This window comes from Eptatretus burgeri, chromosome 8 (genome assembly GCF_056783735.1).
Source record: "Eptatretus burgeri isolate ZD-2024b chromosome 8, Ebu_testis_v1, whole genome shotgun sequence".
NCBI lineage: Eukaryota > Metazoa > Chordata > Myxini > Myxiniformes > Myxinidae > Eptatretus > Eptatretus burgeri.
In genome coordinates this window covers 99,126,530-99,149,055 of record NC_140968.1, presented here as the reverse complement: position 1 = coordinate 99,149,055, position 22,526 = coordinate 99,126,530, and the positions used below count along the sequence as shown (strand labels likewise).

Here is a 22,526-nt window from a genome sequence, read left to right as displayed (position 1 = left end):
ACAGCCCCTTAATGGAAATCGCCCATACCATTATCTCCGAAACTAGGCAAGCTGTTTGAATTTTGTTTGTGGGAATCAAGCCGGGCATTAGCATGGATAATTGATCGCAAACCTGATACATCACAATGATGTCATATTCGTTTTTATGACGTCATTAAGAGGACGAGGATCTTAGCTCATTTGAGCTTGTTTTGCTCAAGTTTACTTCAAGCACAAAGTCGACATGGACAGGCTTTGCATTTTGAGATGCTTTCGAGTTGTTTTCTTTGCACTTATTCTCCTCATCGTCATTGTTCCCTGTTGCTCAGACATGACTATTGTTACCTCTTCTTCTTCTCAGCCCACCTCCTCCTCACATTTCGGTTATCTTCATTCTCTTATTTTCATCACTGATCTCGTCATACATCTCACATCATTGTTTTTTGGGGCTTTTCTTTACCTCATTCTCCTCCTCCTCCTCCTCCTCCACTTGTTTGCCATCCTTCTCACCTTTTCTTGATCATCACTTTCCTCCTCCTCCTCCTCCTCCACTTGTTTACCATCCTCACCTTTTCTTGATCATCACTTTCCTTCTTCCTCCACCTCCCTCACCCCAAGCTCCCCACCTCCCATTCCTCGATTGCTTCATCCATCCTCTCATCCTCACCTCCTCGATCATCCTTCTCCTCACTCCCTTCAGGTCCCTTTTTTTCTCATTTTCTTATCCCTACACCCCTCCCCCTTCTCCCCTTCCCTTATCCCCCAAACCCACCCTTTTTCTCGACGTCTGTATTTTTTGTGGATTTGTTTTTCTTCCACCGTTCGCTTTATTTAAATCTCCTCAGCACGTCATTCCATCGCTCTGTATATCCGTGTCGGTGCGTTCAGACGGATCCTTGTGCACGGTTTACGTTCATTAAGATCACGATCTTGTTTTGGTTCGTGTCCTTAACGCTCTGTTTGTGCCGTTTGTTCTGAAATAAAAATCTCCGCACGGTGGATCCGCACTGCGCATGCGTACAACGCCGATCAGCGCAGCCTGCACGCGACGCCGCGTCTATCACGGATGTCCGAGTCAGACTCGTCGTACACACATTCCCTCCATCCATCTCACCGACCTTCAGCACCGTGAGGCGCGGATTGCACAACACGATGGGTCTCTGAGAGTGGAGGACGCGGCTCTCCGCTCAATGCGTCTCGCACGGTGGATATAGCGCCACGGCAGGTGTAAGTCTGGGAGGCAACCAAGAGTAATCCGGGTGGGGGTGGAGGAGGTTGAGGAACCAGCGGCTCCAAGCTGGGGTCGGTGAGGCCGTGAAGGTAGTGGTGTATCTCTGAGTTCGGACGACTGGAGGTCACGAAGAACCCGGGAGGCTCAAGGAGCCCTGGAATCCGAGGACGAGGAAGACTGCAGAACGCAATAGGAAGCCGTGTTCTGAAGATCCTGGCGTCGGAGACGGGCAGGGTCCGTGGCTGGCGTGATGAGGACCTTTTGGTCGACCCTAGCTCTAGGGCTGGCTGCCCTGCTATCTCCGGCCCAGGGAGCCTTTCAACCACAGGTAGGGAAAGAATAAATGGATTGATGAGTGCGTGATGTATTTGCACAGAGATGATGTATTGTTACATGTACCAGAGGGACAATGATAGGATTGTGATGCGATTGTGGAGAAATAGAAACGGTCAACATGTCAAGCTTGTCCTGAGAAGAATACAAAGTCTCCATGCTTTGTGAGAGGAGTAGGAGGTGCATGTGCCAAGCATATTGCTATGATCTGTGGGATTGGGATCTGTCCAGTACAATGCATGTTAATGGAAGAGGGAATGGTTCCTGTTCACATAAGTGGGGGGAAGTAGGAGTAGAACCTGTCCAGCAGATGGTGAGGCAGTGGGAGTGACATCGATGCACGTAGTGAAGGCAGTCGGATTGGTGCCACCTATCTTCGTAGTGAAGGCAATGAGATTGGTGCCACCTATCTCCATAATGAGGGCAGTGCGATTGGTGCCATCTCTCCACATGGTCAAGGCAGTGGGATTGGTGCCACCTATCTTTATAGTGAAGGCAATTGGATTGGTGCCACCTATCTCCATAATGAGGGCAGTGGGATTGGTGCCACCTCTCTGCAGAGTGAGGGCAGTGGGATTGGTGCCATCTCTCCACATGGTGAGGGCATTGGGATTGTTGCCACCTATTTACATAGTGAAGGCATTGGGATTGATGCCACCTTTCTCCAGAGTGAAGGCAGTGGGAGTGGTACCACCTATCTGCATAGTGAGGGCAGTGGGATTGGTGCCATCTCTCCACATGGTGAACGCATTGGGATTGATGCCACCTATTTACATCGTGAAGGCATTGGGATTGATGCCACCTTTCTCCAGAGTGAAGGCAGTGGGAGTGGTACCACCTATCTGCATAGTGAGGGCAGTGGGATTGGTGCCATCTCTCCACATGGTGAACGCATTGGGATTGATGCCACCTATTTACATCGTGAAGGCATTGGGATTGATGTCACCTTTCTCCAGAGTGAAGGCAGTGGGAGTGGTACCACCTATCTGCATAGTGAGGGCAGTGGGATTGGTGCCATCTCTCCACATGGTGAACGCATTGGGATTGTTGCCACCTATTTACATTGTGAAGGCATTGGGATTGATGCCACCTTTCTCCAGAGTGAAGACAGTGGGAGTGGTGCCACCTTTCTCCATAGTGAAGGCAGTGGGATTGGTGTCACTTTTCTCCATTGTGAAGGCATTGGGTTTGGTGCCACCTATCCACATTGTGAGGACAGTTGGAGTGGTACAGTATCTATCCCCATCGTGAGGGAATGGGAATAATGCTTTTTCAGCATGAAGGCAGTGGGAGTGGTCTGCAGAAAGCCACTATGGCACAAAAATGACGGACATACGATGAGGTGTGCCAGAGAGCATTTTCCATCCCCTGTTTTGTGGGTGTGCACATCAAAGGCCCTCTGAAATGCTTCCAGCAATAATATACTGATTACCAATGGGATCTTTTCCTAGATACCGACTAATGTCCATTTTGAAAAACTGAAGTATAATACCTTATCGTTGCTGAAGTTTTCACCTCATCTCCTTCAAGACAACGTGTTCTCTCTAAAAAAATCCCAACTTTACTTTGTGAATTTTCTGGGTGGCCTGGGTGAATGAATTTCCTTGCAGAGTGGCCTTGTCTTTGGAGGTTCCTGAACGGTTGTAAATAATGTTACTTATGGACCATTCTCGGCCCAACTCTGGTGGGAACCGTGCTGCCGAACATTCGTGGAAATGCACTCTATAAATTTTGTCATTTTTGAAATAAATTTTATTGATTACATGTCATGCTCCATATGTATACAATAAGAGAGACGTGTGTGTGTGTGTGTGTGTGTGTGTGTGTGTGTGTGTGTGTGTGTGTGTGTGTGTGTGTGACCAATTTCCTCAGAGATGGCCAAACAGATCTTTGTCAAACTTTCAGAGGTTCGTCAGTGAGTGCTGGGGATTGTTTTAGCCCCCCCCCTCCCAAAAGTCGGATATTCTTTTTTTGGGGATTTTTTTAACCACTCTAATGCCTAAGCTTTTGCAGCAATGTGAAAGGTGATATTAAATGATCCCTGGCCCCCATTTCATAGTGGGTGTCGGGAAATGCTTTCGGCCCCCCACAAAAATATAGAAAGAAAACAAAATTCCATTTCTTCAAAATGCCAACATGATTAGAACAGCACTGTGCAACGCCGGGTATCCCTGCTCGTTTGTACAAAAAGAGAGCCGTTTGTCTGTGTGTCTGCGTGTTGCCATTTTTCTCAGAGATGGCTGAATGGATCTTCCTCAAACATTCAGAGGTTCTTCAGTGAGACGACATCGTGAAGGGGAAAGTTTTAGGCAAAAAAAGTTGGATTTTGGAGTATTTTTTCTTTTAATCGCTAAAGTGTTTTAAGCCCCCACAAACAAATAGACCAGGAAATACCGAGTACCCCTATCCCTGTGAGTCTACTTTCTCAACAATCCTCTTGAAGTCCTTTCATTCAAGCTCCTTGGGTCTCTCTTTCTCCCATGATCTTTCTTGGGAAAGCCACATCTTCAAGCTGGCCTCAAAATCCAGTCGTCGACTACATCCTCCGTCATGCAAAGTCCTTCCTTGGCACACCTGAGCTTCTATCCACTTACAAAGCTTTCATCCACAGTCTGATGGAGCACTGCTCCCCCCCCCCCGGGATTGTGCTCCTGCCTCACACCAAGCTCGACTTCACGCTGTGGAAACCAACGCTTTTAGGATCGTTGATAACTCCCACGATGAAGCCGAGTCTTTGGGTCTCTCACTCTCTCAGTGGTCTTTGCCTTGGACCATCTCCTCTGCGGCCTCGCGCCCCCCCACCCGCCCCGCTCTGCCTGTAATCTGTTCCCCTGATATTTCCTCAGGTTTGCTCAAGGTCTGCCAAAAATCCCCTTCTGGTGAAACTGCCAAAATCAAGAATCACTGCTCACTTTCACTCTTTTATTCCCACCTCTGGAACAAACTCCCACACTCTTTTCAATTCCACTCCTCCCTCCAAATCTTCAAAACAGCTGTTCACCACAATCTCATGTCTTCCTCCATCCAAAATCTTGATCTTTACTACCCCCCGTTAATCCACCCCAAACTCACCTCCTTCATATTCCCTGTTTTCTTCCTGAAAATCCCTGTAATACCATTTTGTTTACCCCGTGTGCCCCACCTCATCCCTCTCCCTTCCACAGATCTCCGATTGTCTTTGTTTCCCACCATTTTGTACTTCCCTTTCCTGCCCCTCTTGTCTCCTACCTTGTTATATGTTTCTGTGTATAAGCTCTTAAATGAGCTTTGACTTAGTATTCCAAGAAATAAAAAGGAAAATGATTTGTAATACCGGCTACCACCAAAGGTGGCGCTATTCCCACCACAACACACACACACACGCACGCACACACGTCTATAGTCATATACGCATCCGCTTCATGAAAGATAAGAGCATTCATGCTGCCTTCACAAGAACGACTGATGTAGATTTACTACAGGTATCATTGCTGTGAGGGTAAAGTTAATTAAAAAAAACTAATCAATAATTAGATCGTGCAATTTAAAGTTTTAAAATACACGTTGAGTTCAGTTTCCCTTTAAATGGTACTCTATGGTGATAGTACACGATTCAAATATTTGTTAAAATCTATTAAAACTCATCAGCAGTTAACATTGTTATTTTGGTACTTTTGCTTATCTTAGTTGTTTCCAAAGGATCATTGGTATCCTGTTTCACTTTTATTCTCGGGTTGATGGCCGTTTTGATCACCCTGGCCAACCGAAGTGATGCTATCTACATATTATGTACAAAACAAGGGGAAAGAGAGGTGGATTGAATTGAGAATGAAAGGAAAGGAGGGACGTGGGCTTTCAAAAGGGAGGATGGGGAAGCTGATTGTTGAGTTGTGGAAAGCGTGGAGAGAAAGGTTAGTAGGAGATAGGGGGGTTGTGTTGGCAGAGGGGGAACAGTGGGATAGGCACAAGGACATCACCAGAGTGTTTCTTCCACTCCCCTCCCAACCGAGGGATGAAGAGGGCTGGGTGAGGGCCAGGGGTGGCAGAACGAATTTGAAAGTCGGGGAGGGGGGCAAAACTGATTAAGGTCACCCTCGCCTGGGAGAGGGGCACTGCAATATCCCATCCAACCTCCCCCCACCCCACCCTTCCTATGAACTGTGTATCATATTTAAAGTTCCACCATCTCGTAGATTTGGATGCAAACGAGTGGAGTTGGTGAGCAGAACTTTCGTAAAACATGTGGCGGGTTTCTAGTACCTTTCATAATTCTTGATTCAGATTCACCTGCACGGCTACGTCTACTTTTGGATCATCAAAACGTCAACCTTTGTTCATTGCCTCTGCATGATCTTGTGACTTGGAAGGCTTATCGATTTATTTATATTTTTTTCAGGGCATATTTTCCAATTGCGAAAAATTGCTGAGCAGAATGCACCTTCTCCATAGTTGCTGAAATTGATAAAATTGTTTGATTGCCCACATTTTCAGGAGCAACAGAATATTGTGACTTTTGATCAGCAATAGCTGACCCATGGGCATCCCGTGAAAATCACTAATAGACAAAGTCTGTTTCTGTTTTTGCATGAGCCTTGACTTGTTTTGCCGATGTCCGTTTGATTTCCTCAGCTGTTTTTAAGCTCACCTGCACTTTAGTCTGGTGAGCTTATGCGATCGAGCATTTCCGTAGGTGAGTGAGTCGGTCAGTCAGTCTGTAAACACTTCAGTCATTATCGCTTGAACCAAACACCCGATTTTGATGAAACTTGGCCACAAGCTTCAAATCTGATGCCTAACGAAGGTTATTGACCACATCAAAATCTGCACTCATTGAGGGAGTATACGGGAAGGGAGAATTTGATCCCTCCCCACCCCCCCACCCCCAAATAGGTATTTGCTCTCGTCTCAAACGACAAACGATTTTGATGAAACATGACCACAACCTTCATCACCCATGATCTACCAAAGTTTGTTCGTGGCATTAAAAAATTCAGATGTAAGGGGGTTTGAGTGACTGTTGCTGCTGATCCAGGTGAGCTTCAGGACACGCGGTCCTATTTTTATGATGAAACCTCGGCCGGGTACAGCAGTGAGCCTGATATGACCACGACAGCTCTGTTGAACCCTCTGTCGATTCTTCATGTCTCCTTTTCGTCTTTTTGGATACTCTTTCTCAGAACTTGTGGTCTGGTTTCCACCTTTTCATGTCTGGCAATCGGCTTTCCTTGTCTCATTGTTGGCTCTTCAGGTCTAAATTTAATCAGTTATTCTGGTGTGGAAGTCGACTTTGCCAGTCTGACACTGCTCTTGCAGTTTTGCTGCCTGCTCTTCTGATCTGATTGTCGATTCTTCCAGTCATGCCGCTTACTCCTCTAGTCTCACTGTCGGCTTCTCCATTCTTGATGTGGGCTCTTCTAGTCTGACCGTCAACGTTTCCCATCTGGCTGTCAGCTCTTCTGGTCTGTATTCTGGCGCTTTGGGTATGATTATTGACTCTTCTGGGTTTGTTTCCATTTTGACGTGTCTTCTAGCTTCCAACTGGATTGGACAAACTTGTTCCCAACTCTGTCTGTCTTAGTACTTGCAGAGCAGCTCACCAGATGACTGCATTGGGCCAAAGCCTTCAGGCCCCCCCATTCTTTGATGACAGGAGGAAAAGCGCGGGATAACCTTCCGAGTTCGGATTGCAGTGGTATGTGTCTGGGTGGTGCTGAGTTGTCCTCCACCAGATGGCAGTCTCCTTGGGTTAACAAGAGGCGATCCCTTAGGGTGGGTGTCTGCAATGTCCTCTCCCGAAGAGAGGATGATCACCTGTCTCTGCTATCATCTGAGCTCCAGCGTTTGGACATCGGTATTGCAGCACTCTATGAGGTTTGGAGACCGATAGTGGTGAGATCATGGTGGGTGGTTACACCTACTACTGGTCTAGTCACTGATTGTTACCATTCCCAAGGAGTTGCTCTATCTGTGTCCAATTGCTGACTCCCATGACAATTGAGGTAACACCAGTCAACAAGCATGTTATGAGAATGAGGATTCGTCACTCCTTGGGTGTCGTTTTCCTGGTCTCTGTAAATGCTCCGACTGAGGCGAGTGATCTCACCATGAAGGATGCATTCCATGCCACGCTCGAGTCTGTGGTTGATCAGTGCCCCAGGTGAGATACTCTTCTAGTCTTGGGGGATTTCAATGCATCGACTGGAACGGAAAGGGATGATTATGAACATATGTTGGTCCCCATGTGTCTGAAACTGGGAAGCAGAATAGCACTAAGTTTCTTGACCTTCTAAGAAGTCATGGACTTGGATGGTTGGTTCATGGTTTCAGTGCCCACAGGCTCATTACTGGACTTGATATTCCAACGCTGGTGGTGTGGCAACGGAGATTGATCATGTACCCATTGTTGGAGTTGGGGGTTGATCCAGAACTGCAGGGTCTACCGGAGTGCTCAGTTCCTCAATAACGACCACAGGCTTGTTTTGGCAACTCTGAAGTTTCAGCTTAAATCCAGGAAAATGGTTCCTTCCAAATCTTGGCTGAATGTTAGCAAGCTCAAGGATCACAGGGTTGCTGTGGAGTTTGCGAACAGGCTGAGTGGGGATTTGGGGGGGTCTGGTAGTTTTGGGGAATCCTAAAGGGTTGTGGAGTGCCTTCAAGACTACCTACCATCCTTGATGTTGACCGTGCATGTCTTGGAAGCCACTGCCAGGCGAAGAAGAACTTTGTCTCCCAAGGGACACTGGATACCATTGATACCCATGGGACACTGGATACCACTGGATCACAGGGCCTGGCTTAGTGCCTCAGGCCGATATGTAAAACAAGTTGATGTACATCCCCCTTCATGAGCCTAAGGTCCGCCACACATGAGTTGATGCAACGCAACAAGACAGTATGCGACAGTTTCGTCTTGGAAAGTCTTTGATTATCGTGTACTGTGCGTTGGTTGATTACCGTAGTCAACAAGGTTTTCAGGCGTGATGGTGATCGTCGTAAAAATTTAATATGTTCAATTTTTACGATTAAGTTATCGGCAAAAGTCATGCATCGTCATGTACTGTGTGGCAGTCTTCGACGATCAATGATTCAGCGCAATGTATTGACCAATCAAATTTCAGCTTTCAGTGACTTTTTAAAAAATTAAATAGAAAAAACATGCATTTTTTTTTTAAATTTCAGTTCCTCATGTGAACTTTGAAAGGCAAAAAGGTGTTATGAAAGTTCAATGTAGTAGCCTAAGTCTCACCTGTGTTTCCTAAGTTTGAGGTGTGCTTACCCATCACTTCACTGACTGGTTTAATCAAAGACAGCATGTTGTCCTTCTAAAACACATTGCATGTCCACCAGTGAATCTCAATGAGGATGTAAAATGAAGTGCAACAAAAAGAAAATTAAATATTAAATGAAATTTTTTTTTTTTTTTTTTTTTTTTTTGTATATTATATCACAGCAAGAACCTTTTAGAATTAAGGGTAATGCGTGCACGCACACACACTCACACACGCACACGCACACGCACACGCACACGCACACGCACACACACATGGACAAACGAATACTTCTCCTTTTAGTAATAGATTTAGCAAAGCTTCATCTATCTATCATATATATATATATATATATATATATATATATATATATATATATATATATATATATATATATATATATATATATATATATATATATATACTAGTAGTAATGCCCGGCGTTGCTCGGGCTTTCTTGCAAATTTCCTGAATAGCGGTTAGGGTTAGCTGTTAGGGTTAGTGTTAGGGTAGCTAACACTAACCCTAACCCTAACAGCTTGGCATAGCGGAGGTAAACAGCGCCCGGGGCAAAGTGGAAATTTGCGTCCCCCGTAGGCCTTAAACTTGAGTGGATTTGAATGGAAAATCCCATAAGGGATATCGATTTATCGATTTTTTTTTTCGAATATCGGAAGTGTTATGGAAAAAATTTATAGCCAATGACCTAAGTTGGACCAAAAGCCATAATCGTACCGAATTTGAATGGAATCCGTTGGAGTTTGTGAAAATGCATCAAAACGAATTTTGAGGGGCCTCTTAAGGAAGACAATAATATCATTAGTATATGTGCCAAATCTTGTTTCATTTCATGCAGTAACAAAAATCTGATGGTGGAACAAAGAAAGGGGCGTGCCGAAATATTTATTTATATATATATATATATATATATATATATATATATATATATATATATATATATATATATATATATAGATATATATATATATATATATATATATATATATATATATATATCCTGGTGTTGGCGCAGTGGTTAGGGCGGCGGCTTGGGATCCAAAAAGATCCTGAGTTCAAGCCCCGTTGGGCCACTGAATTAATACACCAGGGGGTTGACTCAGCCTGTCATCCTTCCGAGGTCGGCGAAATGAGTACCAGTCTACTGGGCCGGTGTATACCCTGGTTAAAATAGGTGTACCATATCCCTGTGTCGTAAGAGGCGACCAGGGTTGCGTCAGGAAGGGCATCCGGCGTAAAACATGTGCCAAATCACTATGCGGATCATACGGATGATCCGCTGTGGCGACCCCAAACGGGAGCAGTCGAAAGAAGAAGAAGAAGAGAGAGATGTGTGTATATATATATATATATATATATATATATATATATATATATATATATATATATATATATATATATATATATATATTGCTATGTTTGTGGGGTAGATGGAGGAATTTCATGAGAAAAGATAGCATCATGTAGAGTTGCTTGGCCCATGGATGTGTAAGGGACATCTCAATGTAAACTAACTCGGGAAACTGTAAGCTTGTGTTACTTGTCACCAGACGGGTGGGGGTGGTGGTGCGGTGTTAATTAGATAGGGATTAAGAATAATTTACCCCAGTATGTAATTAATTTTCTTCATTTTTGTGTTTACAAGCCAACTATGGAAGAATTACATTTTTATAATAACAATCATTACAACAGAGCTGCATGTCCAAGCAGGCGAGAAGCTGCGCCTTCCCAGTTTTCATGCAAACAAGACACGCCCCTGGAGTGGATGATTGATAGGCGTGACATCGAAGGGAGATCAGAAGCGAATGCACGAGGGGAGTTTGGTCTGAGCGAGGCGATCAGAGAAAACGGCGTACGTCTGAAAAGAGATCGGGGATTGCCGTTGTTGCAGGAGGAGAGAAACATTGTCGAAGACGAAGGCTCGAAGTGGGACAGAAGCGAGAGAGGCAGGATCGGCGGTCGAAAGAGCAAGGCATTTCAGCTGGTTGTCCTTTGATGCATGAAGAAGACGACACGATTCTTGTGTTCGTGCTGAAGTGAGTTTGCCCACGTGTGGGACGAGCGCCAAAGCCTCATGTTGAGCCATCGGGTGAAAGAGACGGTGCCATTCTGCAAAGCAGAAGATCGACTTCGGCGAGGACGATCGACGAAGAGGCTGCACGGCGGTTGGTGAGCCTTGGCGACGAATACCGCCTCACGAATTACCTCACGTACGTTCCTCGCCCAGAGAGCGGCTTGGCATCATTTTGGTGTGCACCCTCCCGTGCAGTGACAAAATGGTTTGGTCACCTTCAAGCTACTGAGAGCATCTCCTGGACCCAAAGCTAAGTGCTGAAATAAAGGAGGGATTTTTATTTGTTTTATTCTGTCCCCTTGGTTGTATTTGAGTCTGTGTAGAGGTGCCTCAAAATTAGATTTATATTACCTCACATCTTGATTCATTTCCATGATAATTGTTGATCTTTCTTTTTATTAAATCATTATTTATTTAAGTTGCTGGTATCCGTGTATCTGTTGTGGGTTCGAGAGTAAAACCTCTGTGCTGTGCTTCCTTCCTGGTGAAGCGCCTCGCTGTTTCTTTCCTGCGCACACCATAATCTCCGAGACTCTTGGCTGTAAGCCTCCAAGGGAGAACCGTTTGACCATCTGTCCAGGTAGGGGGATAGACCAAATGGATGCGACTATATATGTATGTATATATATATATATATATATATATATATATATATATATATATATATATATATATATATATATATATATATATATATATATATATATATATATATATATGTCTGTTTTGGCCTGTCTGTTTGTCTGTCGTGTTGTAACTTGAGAACGGATTTAAATAAATGCAAGTACAGTGGATTCAGGGAACGCTTGGGAAGGTTTGTGATGGAATTTTTTTCTTTTTTTTTTTGAAGGGTACATTGGCACACGTAGCAAAACTGAAAACACCAACTTGCAATGCTGGTTATCCCTGCACTCACAGGAATCCCTTTTTCTTCTTATGTTATTGATTCGCCATCAAAGCAAAGATTGGTATTTCCGTCAGCGAAGCGACTGGTCTTATATTCTTGTAAACAATAAAATAGTGCCATTCTTGGTACATTGTGTTGTAAAAAAAACTTTTAATGACAAAGTGTCGACCTTTGAATTCCACTGAGTGTGTGAATTTGGGCGTGCCAGTGTGTGGGTTTATGTGTTTTTGGGGTCAATGCTTGTTTAAGTTGCAGCGCTGCATTACCTGTGCCCCAAAATGCATTACCTGTGACAATTTTCCTACAATAGTGTCCGACAATTGTGTCGTGGGTGGCAGTCTATGACAAAATAAGATTGTACTAGAATCATCACAGTAAGGCTTTAAATCACAGTAAGGAGGGGTAAAGCCTGCCACAAACACACCAATATGACAAGACCTAAAGGGTTCCTGCTGTTGTAGGATAATAAAAATAGGACTGTTGGAAAGCTAATACAGTAATCCATTTACTTGGTTGGAAAGCTCAAAATTGATTTACTTAGAACAAACATTTGTGGCCATTGATTGTTAAAAAATAACCGTTTTAAAAGCCTGTCTTTTCTAGATTAAAGAAGAAGCGGGACTGTGAGCTTCATGCAGTGATTCGAACAGTAATATTAATTGTACGACAGCAGGAACTCTTCAGAAGGACACAGAAGGCGCGCACAAAATTATTTATAGTCATACCAGTACTTCTCAGAACAAGAGAAAAATAAATGTAAATGTACACGGAAGGAACATCCAAACAACAACAACAACAACAACAACTACCATGACAGCAGCAACATCTACGTGTTATGAAATATGCTTTTTTTCACGTTTCACTTCATTTTACATCCTCATTGAGATTCACACATAGACATGCGCTATGCTTGGGAACGACAACGTGCTGTCGTTTAATTAAACCCGTCAACTGACGAGTCGGCATGCCATGTACTTAGGAAAGGTAGGTCAGGCTCAGGCTACTACAATTAACTTTCATAATAGCTCTTTGAGCTCCAAAGTACACATTTTTAAAATGCCTGTTTTGTATTTTTATTTTTTAAAGTCACTGAAAAGCTGGTTGTATTGGTCAAAACTTTGCGCTGCGTCTGTGATCGTCGAACACAGCCACACACTGCACGACAATGCACGACTGTTCCTGACAACTAGTCATAAACGTTTAACATGTTGAACTTTTATGACGATCGTCGCCACACCTGAAAACCTTGTTGACGACGGCCGTCAATCGCTGCACATTACACGATTATCAAAGACTTTCACAGACTAAACTGTCGCTGACTGTCTTTTTGCATTACGTTGGCTAGTGAGCGGTGGGCTTAAGGGCCACCAGGACCACCCTAAACTTATGGCCATCATGTTAAGGCCAGCAGAACTACCCTTTACCCTCTACTTGGAGTAAGGCATTTTATAGTGGATGCATGTCATTAGCATAATGGCTGAAGTCACTGCTCACATCAAGAGAGAGTTCTTCTTAAAGTGAAACTACGCTCAGTTCAAAAAATGTGAATTGCTCTATCTTGTATTTCATAAAGTCTCCACTTCAAATGCTGCACTTCAAAAAAAATGAGTGTGAGTATTTTCTGTTGCATGCCACCACTTCTTGCCAGTAGGGGTCACCAATTGGCCATGAAGATCATGTGATAAATGAAGCATTTCACAAATGGGGACCTTTCAATAAAAGGCATGGCTGTGTGCATACAAATTATTGGAACCTTCACTGAGTTGTATTTTCTGCTTCGTGAGTTTTGACAACACGATGGTGCAGAGGTAGCTCATTCGTGCCTTGTCTAGTGTGGGTTCAATTCCCGACCCGACCATAAGCCGTTAAATTGATGCATCACAGGCCGGATTTTCTGCTCCGCAGGCTGGATGTTGCACCAGATGAATGGTAAACTGGCGTCCTGTCTGCTAGCATTAGCTGGTGGACGTTAAAGATTCCCACTTGTACCCTGGCCAAATTTGTGCTCTAATGTGCAGAGACACAGCATTAGCGGCCTCACCAATATGGAATAGCCTGGTGTTGGCTTAATGGTTAGGGTGGTGGGCTTTGGATCATAGGGTCCTGAGTTTGAGCCCCGTTTGCCACTGAATTAACACCAGGGGGATGACTCAGCCTGTCATCCTTCTGAGGTTGGCGAAATGAGCACCAGTACACTGGTAATAGAGGCACTGCATCAGCGGCATAGCCGTGCCCCTAACCAATGATGCAACCAGCAGCCAAAAAGACAGCGACACGATGAGAAGCAATATGGAATAATGATGCAACCAATGGGACAAATTCGTAATTCAATGCAGGTCCAACATCAATTTGCGAACACCTGTTTCATGGTGCACCTTTTTCGTCTCGGGTGTTAAGTGAAATATTTGATGAAGATCAGATTTAATAACTTTTATTTTAAGGAGCTGGAGTTTAGTTCCCCTTTAAGATTACCAAAGACCACAATCTGACCGTGTGTGTGTGCGTGCATGTGAACCTGTTTCAAAGCATCGGTGATGATTGTTTCTGGCGGCTTGTTGAGCAAGTGAAATTGTCTTAAAATGCAGAGCTTGCCACCAGGCGGCTTATATGCTGAGAATTTATTTGGGATGGGACTAAAAAAAAAAGCGAACGTGATGGATGAGGGAGAGGGAGGGGGTCTGCAGACAAGTCATGGCTGGAGTATGGATAAGCAAGTACGTGGAAGGAAATTAGTCGAGTACAAAGTGGGTTATTGATGGGAGAGAGAGCAACAGAAAACAAAGTGAGATTAGAGTAAGGCAAGATGATGTGATGTGTGTAGTTTTGTGGTTTGAGGAAACTTGAACCATGTAGAGGAGAGGAGATGAGGTGGAATAAGAGGGAAGCAAATGGTTAGCGATGAAAAAGCAGGGTCGTGCAAAATGAAGAGGAAGACAGCAGGCCAGTGCGAGTGGGGTTGGACAAGCCTTATCGTTTGGAATAAAGAGAGGATAAGGGGAAACCTAACAATATCTTGGACTTGTTTATGCAGAAAGGGAATGTAGTGGCTCTTGAAGGGGGATGAGAGGAGGAGGAGGGTTTCGGGAGATAGGATGGGGGGACGGAGATGGGAATGGGGAGAGATGACTATAAAAAAAAATGCTTGACCAGCATATTTTTCCATTATCTGTGCCATCTTGTTTCAAATAATGTGATGTGTTGGAAACAGCTGACCTCTTAGTTGGTGCTTTACTCATCATTATGGAACATTAATATTGATTTAATTTGGCCATCCTGAAACTACTCTGTTGTGCGTATATTGCCTTTGACGTGACTCTATCTGACAATATTCATTGTTGATGCTTTTACAGTTATATACACCGTATATGGTTGTTCAGCTATGTCGTGAGTTTTTGGTTGTATTATTTTGCTCATTGTTTTATTTGGAAATGAACAGGAATAGAACATCATAGATATATGTGGAAAAATTACGGGCCCATACCGGGAATCGAACCCAGGTCCTCTGGCAAACCGTATCAGTACTCTGTCATCTGAGCTATCTGGTCGACCCACCGGCTGAGCAATTGGGGGAAAGAGAGTGGCACTTGTATCTGTGGAAGAATTGCGTTGCTCAGCCGGTGGGTCGACCAGATAGCTCAGATGGCAGAGCACTGGTTCGGTTTGCCAGAGGACCTGGGTTCGATTCCTGGTCTGGGCCTGTAATTTTTCCACATATATTTATCACATTGTTACAGTGGCCTGCTTTACAATAATCTTAACCACATTGTATGTGCCCTTGAGGTCATGGACATTGTACATGTCTCGGAAGTTGTGGATAAAGTATGAGGTTATGTAGATTCTGTATCTGTGAGGTTGCATATTGTTACATGCATGAGGAAGGGTGTGAGCTCCTGGTGATGTCTTGATGTCATCAAGAAATGCCATCACATTCATACTGTTTGCCTCGCCTCGTCTTGCGGTGCGGGGCTTTTTCACTATGCATGAGGTCATCTGTCAATCAAATAGTAGCATCGAATAGAGTCAGGTAAGTCTGAGTTGAACCATCGACATCCCTCCTTTTATGATTATAACTCCTCCTAATTCATAACCCACGATAAAATCCCCACCATTCCATTGGGTTTGGTTCCATGGCTTTGAATTGGTGTGAACTCCTTGTGTTGGTGCCGGAACATTATGTGGAGCAAGCAGAACTTCACTGCTGTTGTGATATAAAAGGACAAATGCTGTGGGTGTGCAGTGAGTTCGCTACAGATGGCAGTGGAAGTTGAGCAGAGTTGGAAATTAGTCATCAAAAGAGATGGAGTTGGCAATTGAGAAGAGAATGTGTTTGAAACCTACAGGAATATGGGAGAGTGGAAACTGCCTTGATCATCCGGTGCGAGACAGTTTACACCCGTGCAAGTCGCTACAGACCGTTCCTCCATCAGATCTCGTCTCCAGCCTTGTGCCCTAGTGCCAACTCACAGCCACAAAGAGAGACGGCATTTCCCCCCCCCCCCCCCCCGTTACCTCACATTTACCTTCTATTGCCCCAGCTATTTTTCTTCTTCTTTTGCAAAACCGTCCACCTCGACATATCCCTTTGTTGTTCGACTTGCGGCTGTAGTCTTGTAAAAATTTAAGTACATGTTTAGTGTTGTCTCGTTGTGGCTCCATTGTGATCTGTACCCTTGTCATGGAATTTCGTTTATGTTGTAATTTATTGAATACCGCTGTTTGTTAGATTTATGATTGCCATAATTTTCTTGTAATTAAGACTTTCTGTTAAAATGAGTGAGTGGCGACATTTTCCCTTCTTGGCTTTGGTCTGTTGGAAAGAGAGGAAGCCTTCATAGAAGCATGGGTTTACCAATTCCCCCACGCGCACTATCAAATTTGGTCAGTAATCGTTCGGCTATCCTGGGGCCATACCCCTCATATAGGGTAGGTTGAGCGAGAAGTTTTCACACCCCATGCAGGAAAAAATCTATTCTGTGGATGGTTTTGGCCAATGATAAATCATCCCCATGGAAATTGCACAAAATGACATCCCATTTGGATGTGGATAGAGTAGTCTCTGGGCCCAAGGAGGCTCCTTCCCTGGCACTGCACCAACCTACATTCTTTTATCGTGGTTGTGCTATGACTGAATATAAGCCCTCAACCAAGAAGCGTAGCAAAACACGAATGTTGGTTGACACCAACTATGGGATGAAGCTTCAGTGGGGCTGTCCCTACCCAATGGGGGATATCTTTTTTGTGCAAGTACCATTAGGATGCTTTTCTACTGGACCAAAACTCCATTAAATTCCCATGGGAATTTTGTTGTACATTTGCATAAGGGATATTGAGGTTGCATACATGCTACGTACCTGTGTAGTTGAGTGCATTATTGGTTGTCGTGTGGTTTTGTGCCTCGAATCACCTCACTCCACAGTTAGGTGCATTCTTTGGGATAGTGTGCTTTTGTACATTTTAGACTCTTAGAAAGGAAATTGTTTTGAGGAAACTCTCGCAAATTTGATTGATCGTAGCTCGTTGGCTATAACGCTTATGCAGTGCCCCACTCATCTGCGGGCATTAGTTGATGAGTGCTAAAGATCTCATGGTGCCTCTAAATGAAGAGTAGGCCATCGCCGACTCCCTCGCGGAATTCCAATGTTCTTTCCCAAACGTGCAGTGCTCCTCATTAGTGATGCAACCAGTCGGTCGAATTTGTAATTGAATTGCCGTCCAATATGCATTTGCTAATGAAGATGATGCAATGTCCCAAGATGTCCGAGAGTTGTTCAATTGGATTGAAGTTGATTTTTCAATTGTGGTGTCCTCGAACCAATTCCTGATAGACACAGCATTAACATAAATTGCACCCTCACTGTAGTGTTACTTCAACCCAAACATTAATAGGGGAGCATTATTTTCTCTAAAAGTGATCTCAGGCTCTTTGTAGAATTTGGACGTACTAGGGTATGGGTAAGCAAACTCGTCATACAAGTACATGCATTACAAAGGCACGAGGAGCCAACAGTGTATTTTTAAATAAATTACAAATAATTTGGTACACAATAGATCCATTTAAGAATATTGGATTTAAAATTTTATCCCAATGTGGGAATGCCAAGTAGGCCAACTCAATTGTTGTTAACATTGTCAGAATGCCAAATAGGAGATGCGGCTCTTCATTTTGGGGGGAAACATACGCAGGCAGGTGGCGAAGGGTTCCTTTTAAGTTCAGGTGTGCGATTCCAATAATTTTGAACTTGAAATATATTTTATGGACATGTGTGGTTATTTATGGCTGTGCATGTATTTATGTTGTAATGGAAATGGATGGATGGGTTCTTCCTCTTCACCTCTTCAATGATTCTTTCTCCACACCAATAATGTGGGCGGAGCGAAGGAGAGTTGGCTTAACGAGGATGGAGATGAGATGAGAGGGACGTGCACGTAGGCCAAGGGGGGAGCTGAAGGACATTTAGGTCAGCAAGGGAAAAGAAAGAACAGTTGTTAGCAAATTAATTTTTGACTGCAATTCATTTCTGAATTAAACTCACTGGTTGCATCGTAACTTAGGCACAACTGTGGCATTGATGTGATGCAGTGCCCAATGTCAGTCCATGTAAAAATTCGAATATGGCCAAAGTACCGCCAATAACTTGCTTCCTCTTCATGAAAGATAACATCGGATCTTTAACATTCACCAACTCATGCTCGCAGAAGGGGCAACCAGTTATTTTTTTATACAACGGTCTACGCTCATGGAGTTGCTAAATGGAAAAAGGCAGCAGGTTGACAAACTTCTAAGGGATATGGGGAGATGTTCATACACAAGGAGGAATAACACAAAATGGATAGCAATGGCCTGGAAATGAACAGAATGGGAAAAATGTATCATGTGTCGAACAGATTGTGCATATGTATGAGGTAGTGATAGGCAATGCATTTGAAAGACTGAAGTGAGGAGGAAGAAACAACGGACATGTGGAGATAATTCCACAGTTGGGAGGATAAAGCGACAAATTAATACAGGTGGGCAGCAAGCCTGGACTTTAACATGGTGAGCAGGTGAGGGTTGCTCGAGGAACCCGTGCCACCTAGGTTGACTTCGAGAAAGCAGACGTACGAGAGAAGAAGAGGAGCAAGGCCAGATGTAAGTTATGACAGAGAGTGGGCACAACATTCTGCCTGTGGGAGAGTGACAGTCCTTGGGAGTCTGTCGCATGTCTTGAGATTACAATGGTGTGAAAGGCCTTATTTTCGACCAATTTAAGAGCAGCAAGGTGAGGAGCCAAAGTCTGCCCTGCAGAATCCTCGGCGGGACAGAGTCACGTAACAGGCCGAGACACTAAGCCTCATCATCAGAGACTCAATTAATTTGAGGGCCTTGGTTTCCATGGCATCAAGCTGAGCAAGGTGTGAGGCAGGGGAGCCAGCCCAGAGAGGAGAGCAGTACTGCATCAACCTGTGGATGAAGGCCTTGTCGGTGGATAAGAATTCAGGAATGCCAAGGAAGGACTTTGTATGATGGAGCATGCCCAATCAGCAGCTGGCTTTTTGGAGGCCAACTTTGAAATGTGGTTTGCCCAATCAAGATTGTGGCTGATAATGTAACCCAGGAGTTTGAGTGACTGAACTTCCTCAAGAGGATTATTTAGAAAGTAGATCAGATGGTCCTTCCTGAGAGAGAGTGAGAGTGTGAGATTTGTCAGAACTGAAAGACATATTCCAAGTGTTTGACCAACTTGTGATTTTTGTCAAGGTCTGAAGAAAGGGAAGAGGCTGCTGCCTGCCTATCTGAAGGATGAGGGATTTCGCAGTAGAGGGTGGAGTTGTCAGCAAAGAGATAAGTATGATTTTACAGGGAATCAGAAACAATATTGATGAAGGTGTGGGACAAGATTTGGCCCAAGTTACTGCCTCGGGGCATGCCAGCCTTTCGAAGGAGAGAAGATGAGGATCCTGTTAAGAGCTACATGCTGACTCAGGACCGGAGGAAGTCAGTGATCGGTGAGAGGAGGTGGCCTTAGATGCCATAAGTAGAGATTTTAGAGATCAAGGTGGGGTGCCAGACTGTATCAAAGGCTCAAGATATGTCGAGAGAGACGACCCTGATGTCATGTCTGAGATTGAGGACTTCCATCCATTGTTGGGATAGAAGCAGCATGCCTAAGGTAGAATGACTGGGTCTGAAAACAAACTGATGATCTGAGATCAGGCTTTTGGAGAAAAGGAGTGACTTGATGTCAACTGCAATGATATGATTCCATGACGTTGCTTATAATCTGCGACTTTTGAAATATGCGACTAATCTGCCCCAGAATGCTCAGCTGTGTCCTGAATGAATGCTGTAGCTGTGTCCAATAAGCTGACCCCAATGATAATTGAGGTAACACCGGTCAACGAGCATATTATGAGATTAAGGATTCGTCACTCCTTAGGTGTCATTTCCCTGGTCTCTGTTTATGCTCCGACTGAGGCGAGTGATCTCACCGTGAAGGATGCATTCTACGCCATGCTCGAGTCTGTGGTTGATCAGTGCCCCAGACGAGATACACTTCTAGTCTTGGGGGATTTCAATGCATCGACTGGAACTGGTAGGGATGGTAATGAGGTGTGTGTTGGTCCCCATGGGTCAGGCACTATGAACCAGAATAGCACTAAGTTCCTTGACTTTGACTTTGCAAGAAGTCATGGACTTAGGGTGGCTGGTTCATGGTTTCAGCGCCCACAAGTGCATCGCTGGACTTGGTATTCCAACGCTGGCGGTGTGGCAAAGGAGATTGACCATGTCCTCATTGACGGTCGTTGTAGGATGATCCAGAACTGCAGGGTCTACCGGAGTGCTCAGTTCCTCAATACTGACCACAGGCTTGTTGTAGCAACTCTAAAGCTGCACCTTAAATCCTGGAGAATGGTACCATCCCAGCCTAGGCTGGATGTTGGCAAGCTCAGGGATGAGAGAGTAGCTGAGGAGTTTGCGAACAGGCTGAGTGGACACTTGGGGGGGTCTGGGTGCTTTGGGGGGTCCTGAAGAGTTGTGGAGTGCCTTCAAGACCACCGTCCTTGATGTTGCCGGTGGATGTCTTGGAGCTCACCGCAGGGCAAAGAAGAATTTTGTCTCTCAAGGGACACTGGATACCATTGACCAGAGTCGCAGGGCCAGACTGAATGGCAGAGCTGAGCTGTTCAGGGAGCTGAGGCATAAAACTGTACGTGCACTGAGGGTGGACAAGGAGGCCTATGTGCGAGGAATCTGTGAGGTGGTAGAGCATCACCTGTGGACAGGTGATTCTCGTCACGCTTACAGGGGAATTCGCGCATTGCGTCCATCCAAGCCCATCCCTCGGAGCACTGCAGTTCGAGCGGAGAGTGGTAGGCTCTTGACAGAGGAGTCTGAAGTGAAGGCCCGCTGGGCCGGTTACTTTGAGCGGTTGTACCAGGCTGATCCCCCAGCTGTCGAGTTGGACGTCAAGGGTGTTACAATCCCTGTTGCTGACCCTCGAACCAACTGTGGTCCACCTTCGCTTGTAGAAACACGGGCTGCGGTGAACCATTTGAAACGGGGCAAAGCTCCAGGGATCTGTGGCATCCATGCTGAACTTCTCAAGGCTGGTGGAAATGCTGCACTCGTGTCGTTGCATGCAGTTTTGTGCTCTGCCTGGAACACAGGCATCATTGCAACTGACTGGAAGAGGGGCCTTGTTGTCCCTCTCTGGAAAGGGAAGTGTGATCGCCAAGACTGCAACAACTACCGAGGGGTGACGCTGCTCTCATTGCCGGGCAAGGTCTTTGCTCGGATAATTCTTGATGGGGTTCGCCACCATCTGCTTGAGCACCAGCGTCCAGAGCAGTCAGGCTTTACACCAAAGAGGTCAACAATTGACCGTATCCTTGCCCTTCGTGTCCTCACCGAACGCAGACGAGAGTTTCGGCAGGGGCTGCTTGCAGCCTATGTCGATCTCTGTAAAGCGTTCGATTCAGTGAATCGGGATGTCCTCTGGAGGAGTCTTGGTCTTTGTGGGGTGCCACCAAAACTGATCGATCTGATGTCTGAACTCTACTCTGTTACTGAGAGTGCTGTGAAGTGTGGTGGTACCATCTCTGACTTATTTCCAGTTGTTACTGGAGTTCGTCAGGGGTGTGTACTGGCCCCCACACTTTTCAGCACTTGTATGGACTGGATTTTAGGGAGGATGTCGGAGAGATCTAGCTGCGGTGCATCGTTTGGGAATGTCAAGATCTCGGACCTTGATTTTGCAGATGATGCAGTCATCTTTGCGGAGACTTTAGACATTCTTTTGGGGGCCCTCGAGGTGCTGAATGAGGAATCGGAGCCGCTGGGATTACGGGTTTCTTGGGTCAAAACTAAGATCCAGGCTTTCGGTGACATCTTGGATGCTGCTGTCCTGTCTGTGTCTGTTTGTGGTGAGGATGTTGAGGTCGTGGAGAGATTCACTTACCTTGGCAGTGATATTCATGTCTCTGCTGGCTGCGAGTCAGAGGTCAATAGACGTCTGGGTCGGGCCTGGGGAGTCATGGATTCACTGGATCATGGGGTGTGGCACTGCCGGTACCTGTGCGGGAGGACGAAAGTCCGAGTCTTCAGGTCCTTGGTACTTCCAGTCTTGCTATATGGATGCGAGACTTGGACTCTGACCAAGGATCTGAGACGGAGACTTAATTCCTTTGGTACCAGGTCTCTTCGGAGAATCCTTGGCTATCGCTGGTCGGATTTTGTGTCCAACGAGCGGTTGCTGA

At 45.1% G+C, this 22,526-nt stretch overlaps 1 protein-coding gene across 2 annotated transcripts in view; it reads left to right on the top strand.

Moving 5' to 3' along the window:
* The first annotated feature begins 654 nt into the window (after window positions 1-654).
* The window catches only part of LOC147022371 (matrix metalloproteinase-16-like), an 80,417-nt gene continuing 58,545 nt past the window's right edge, over window positions 655-22,526 (top strand). Inside the window, exon 1 of one of the 2 annotated variants that reach the window (XM_085893216.1) lies at window positions 655-1,538. In XM_085893216.1, the coding sequence (XP_085749342.1) occupies window positions 1,461-1,538 (78 nt within the window). In that variant the 5' untranslated portion in view covers window positions 655-1,460. The remainder of the gene's footprint in view (window positions 1,539-22,526) is intronic. The other variant, XM_085893217.1, reaches the window with a different exon arrangement.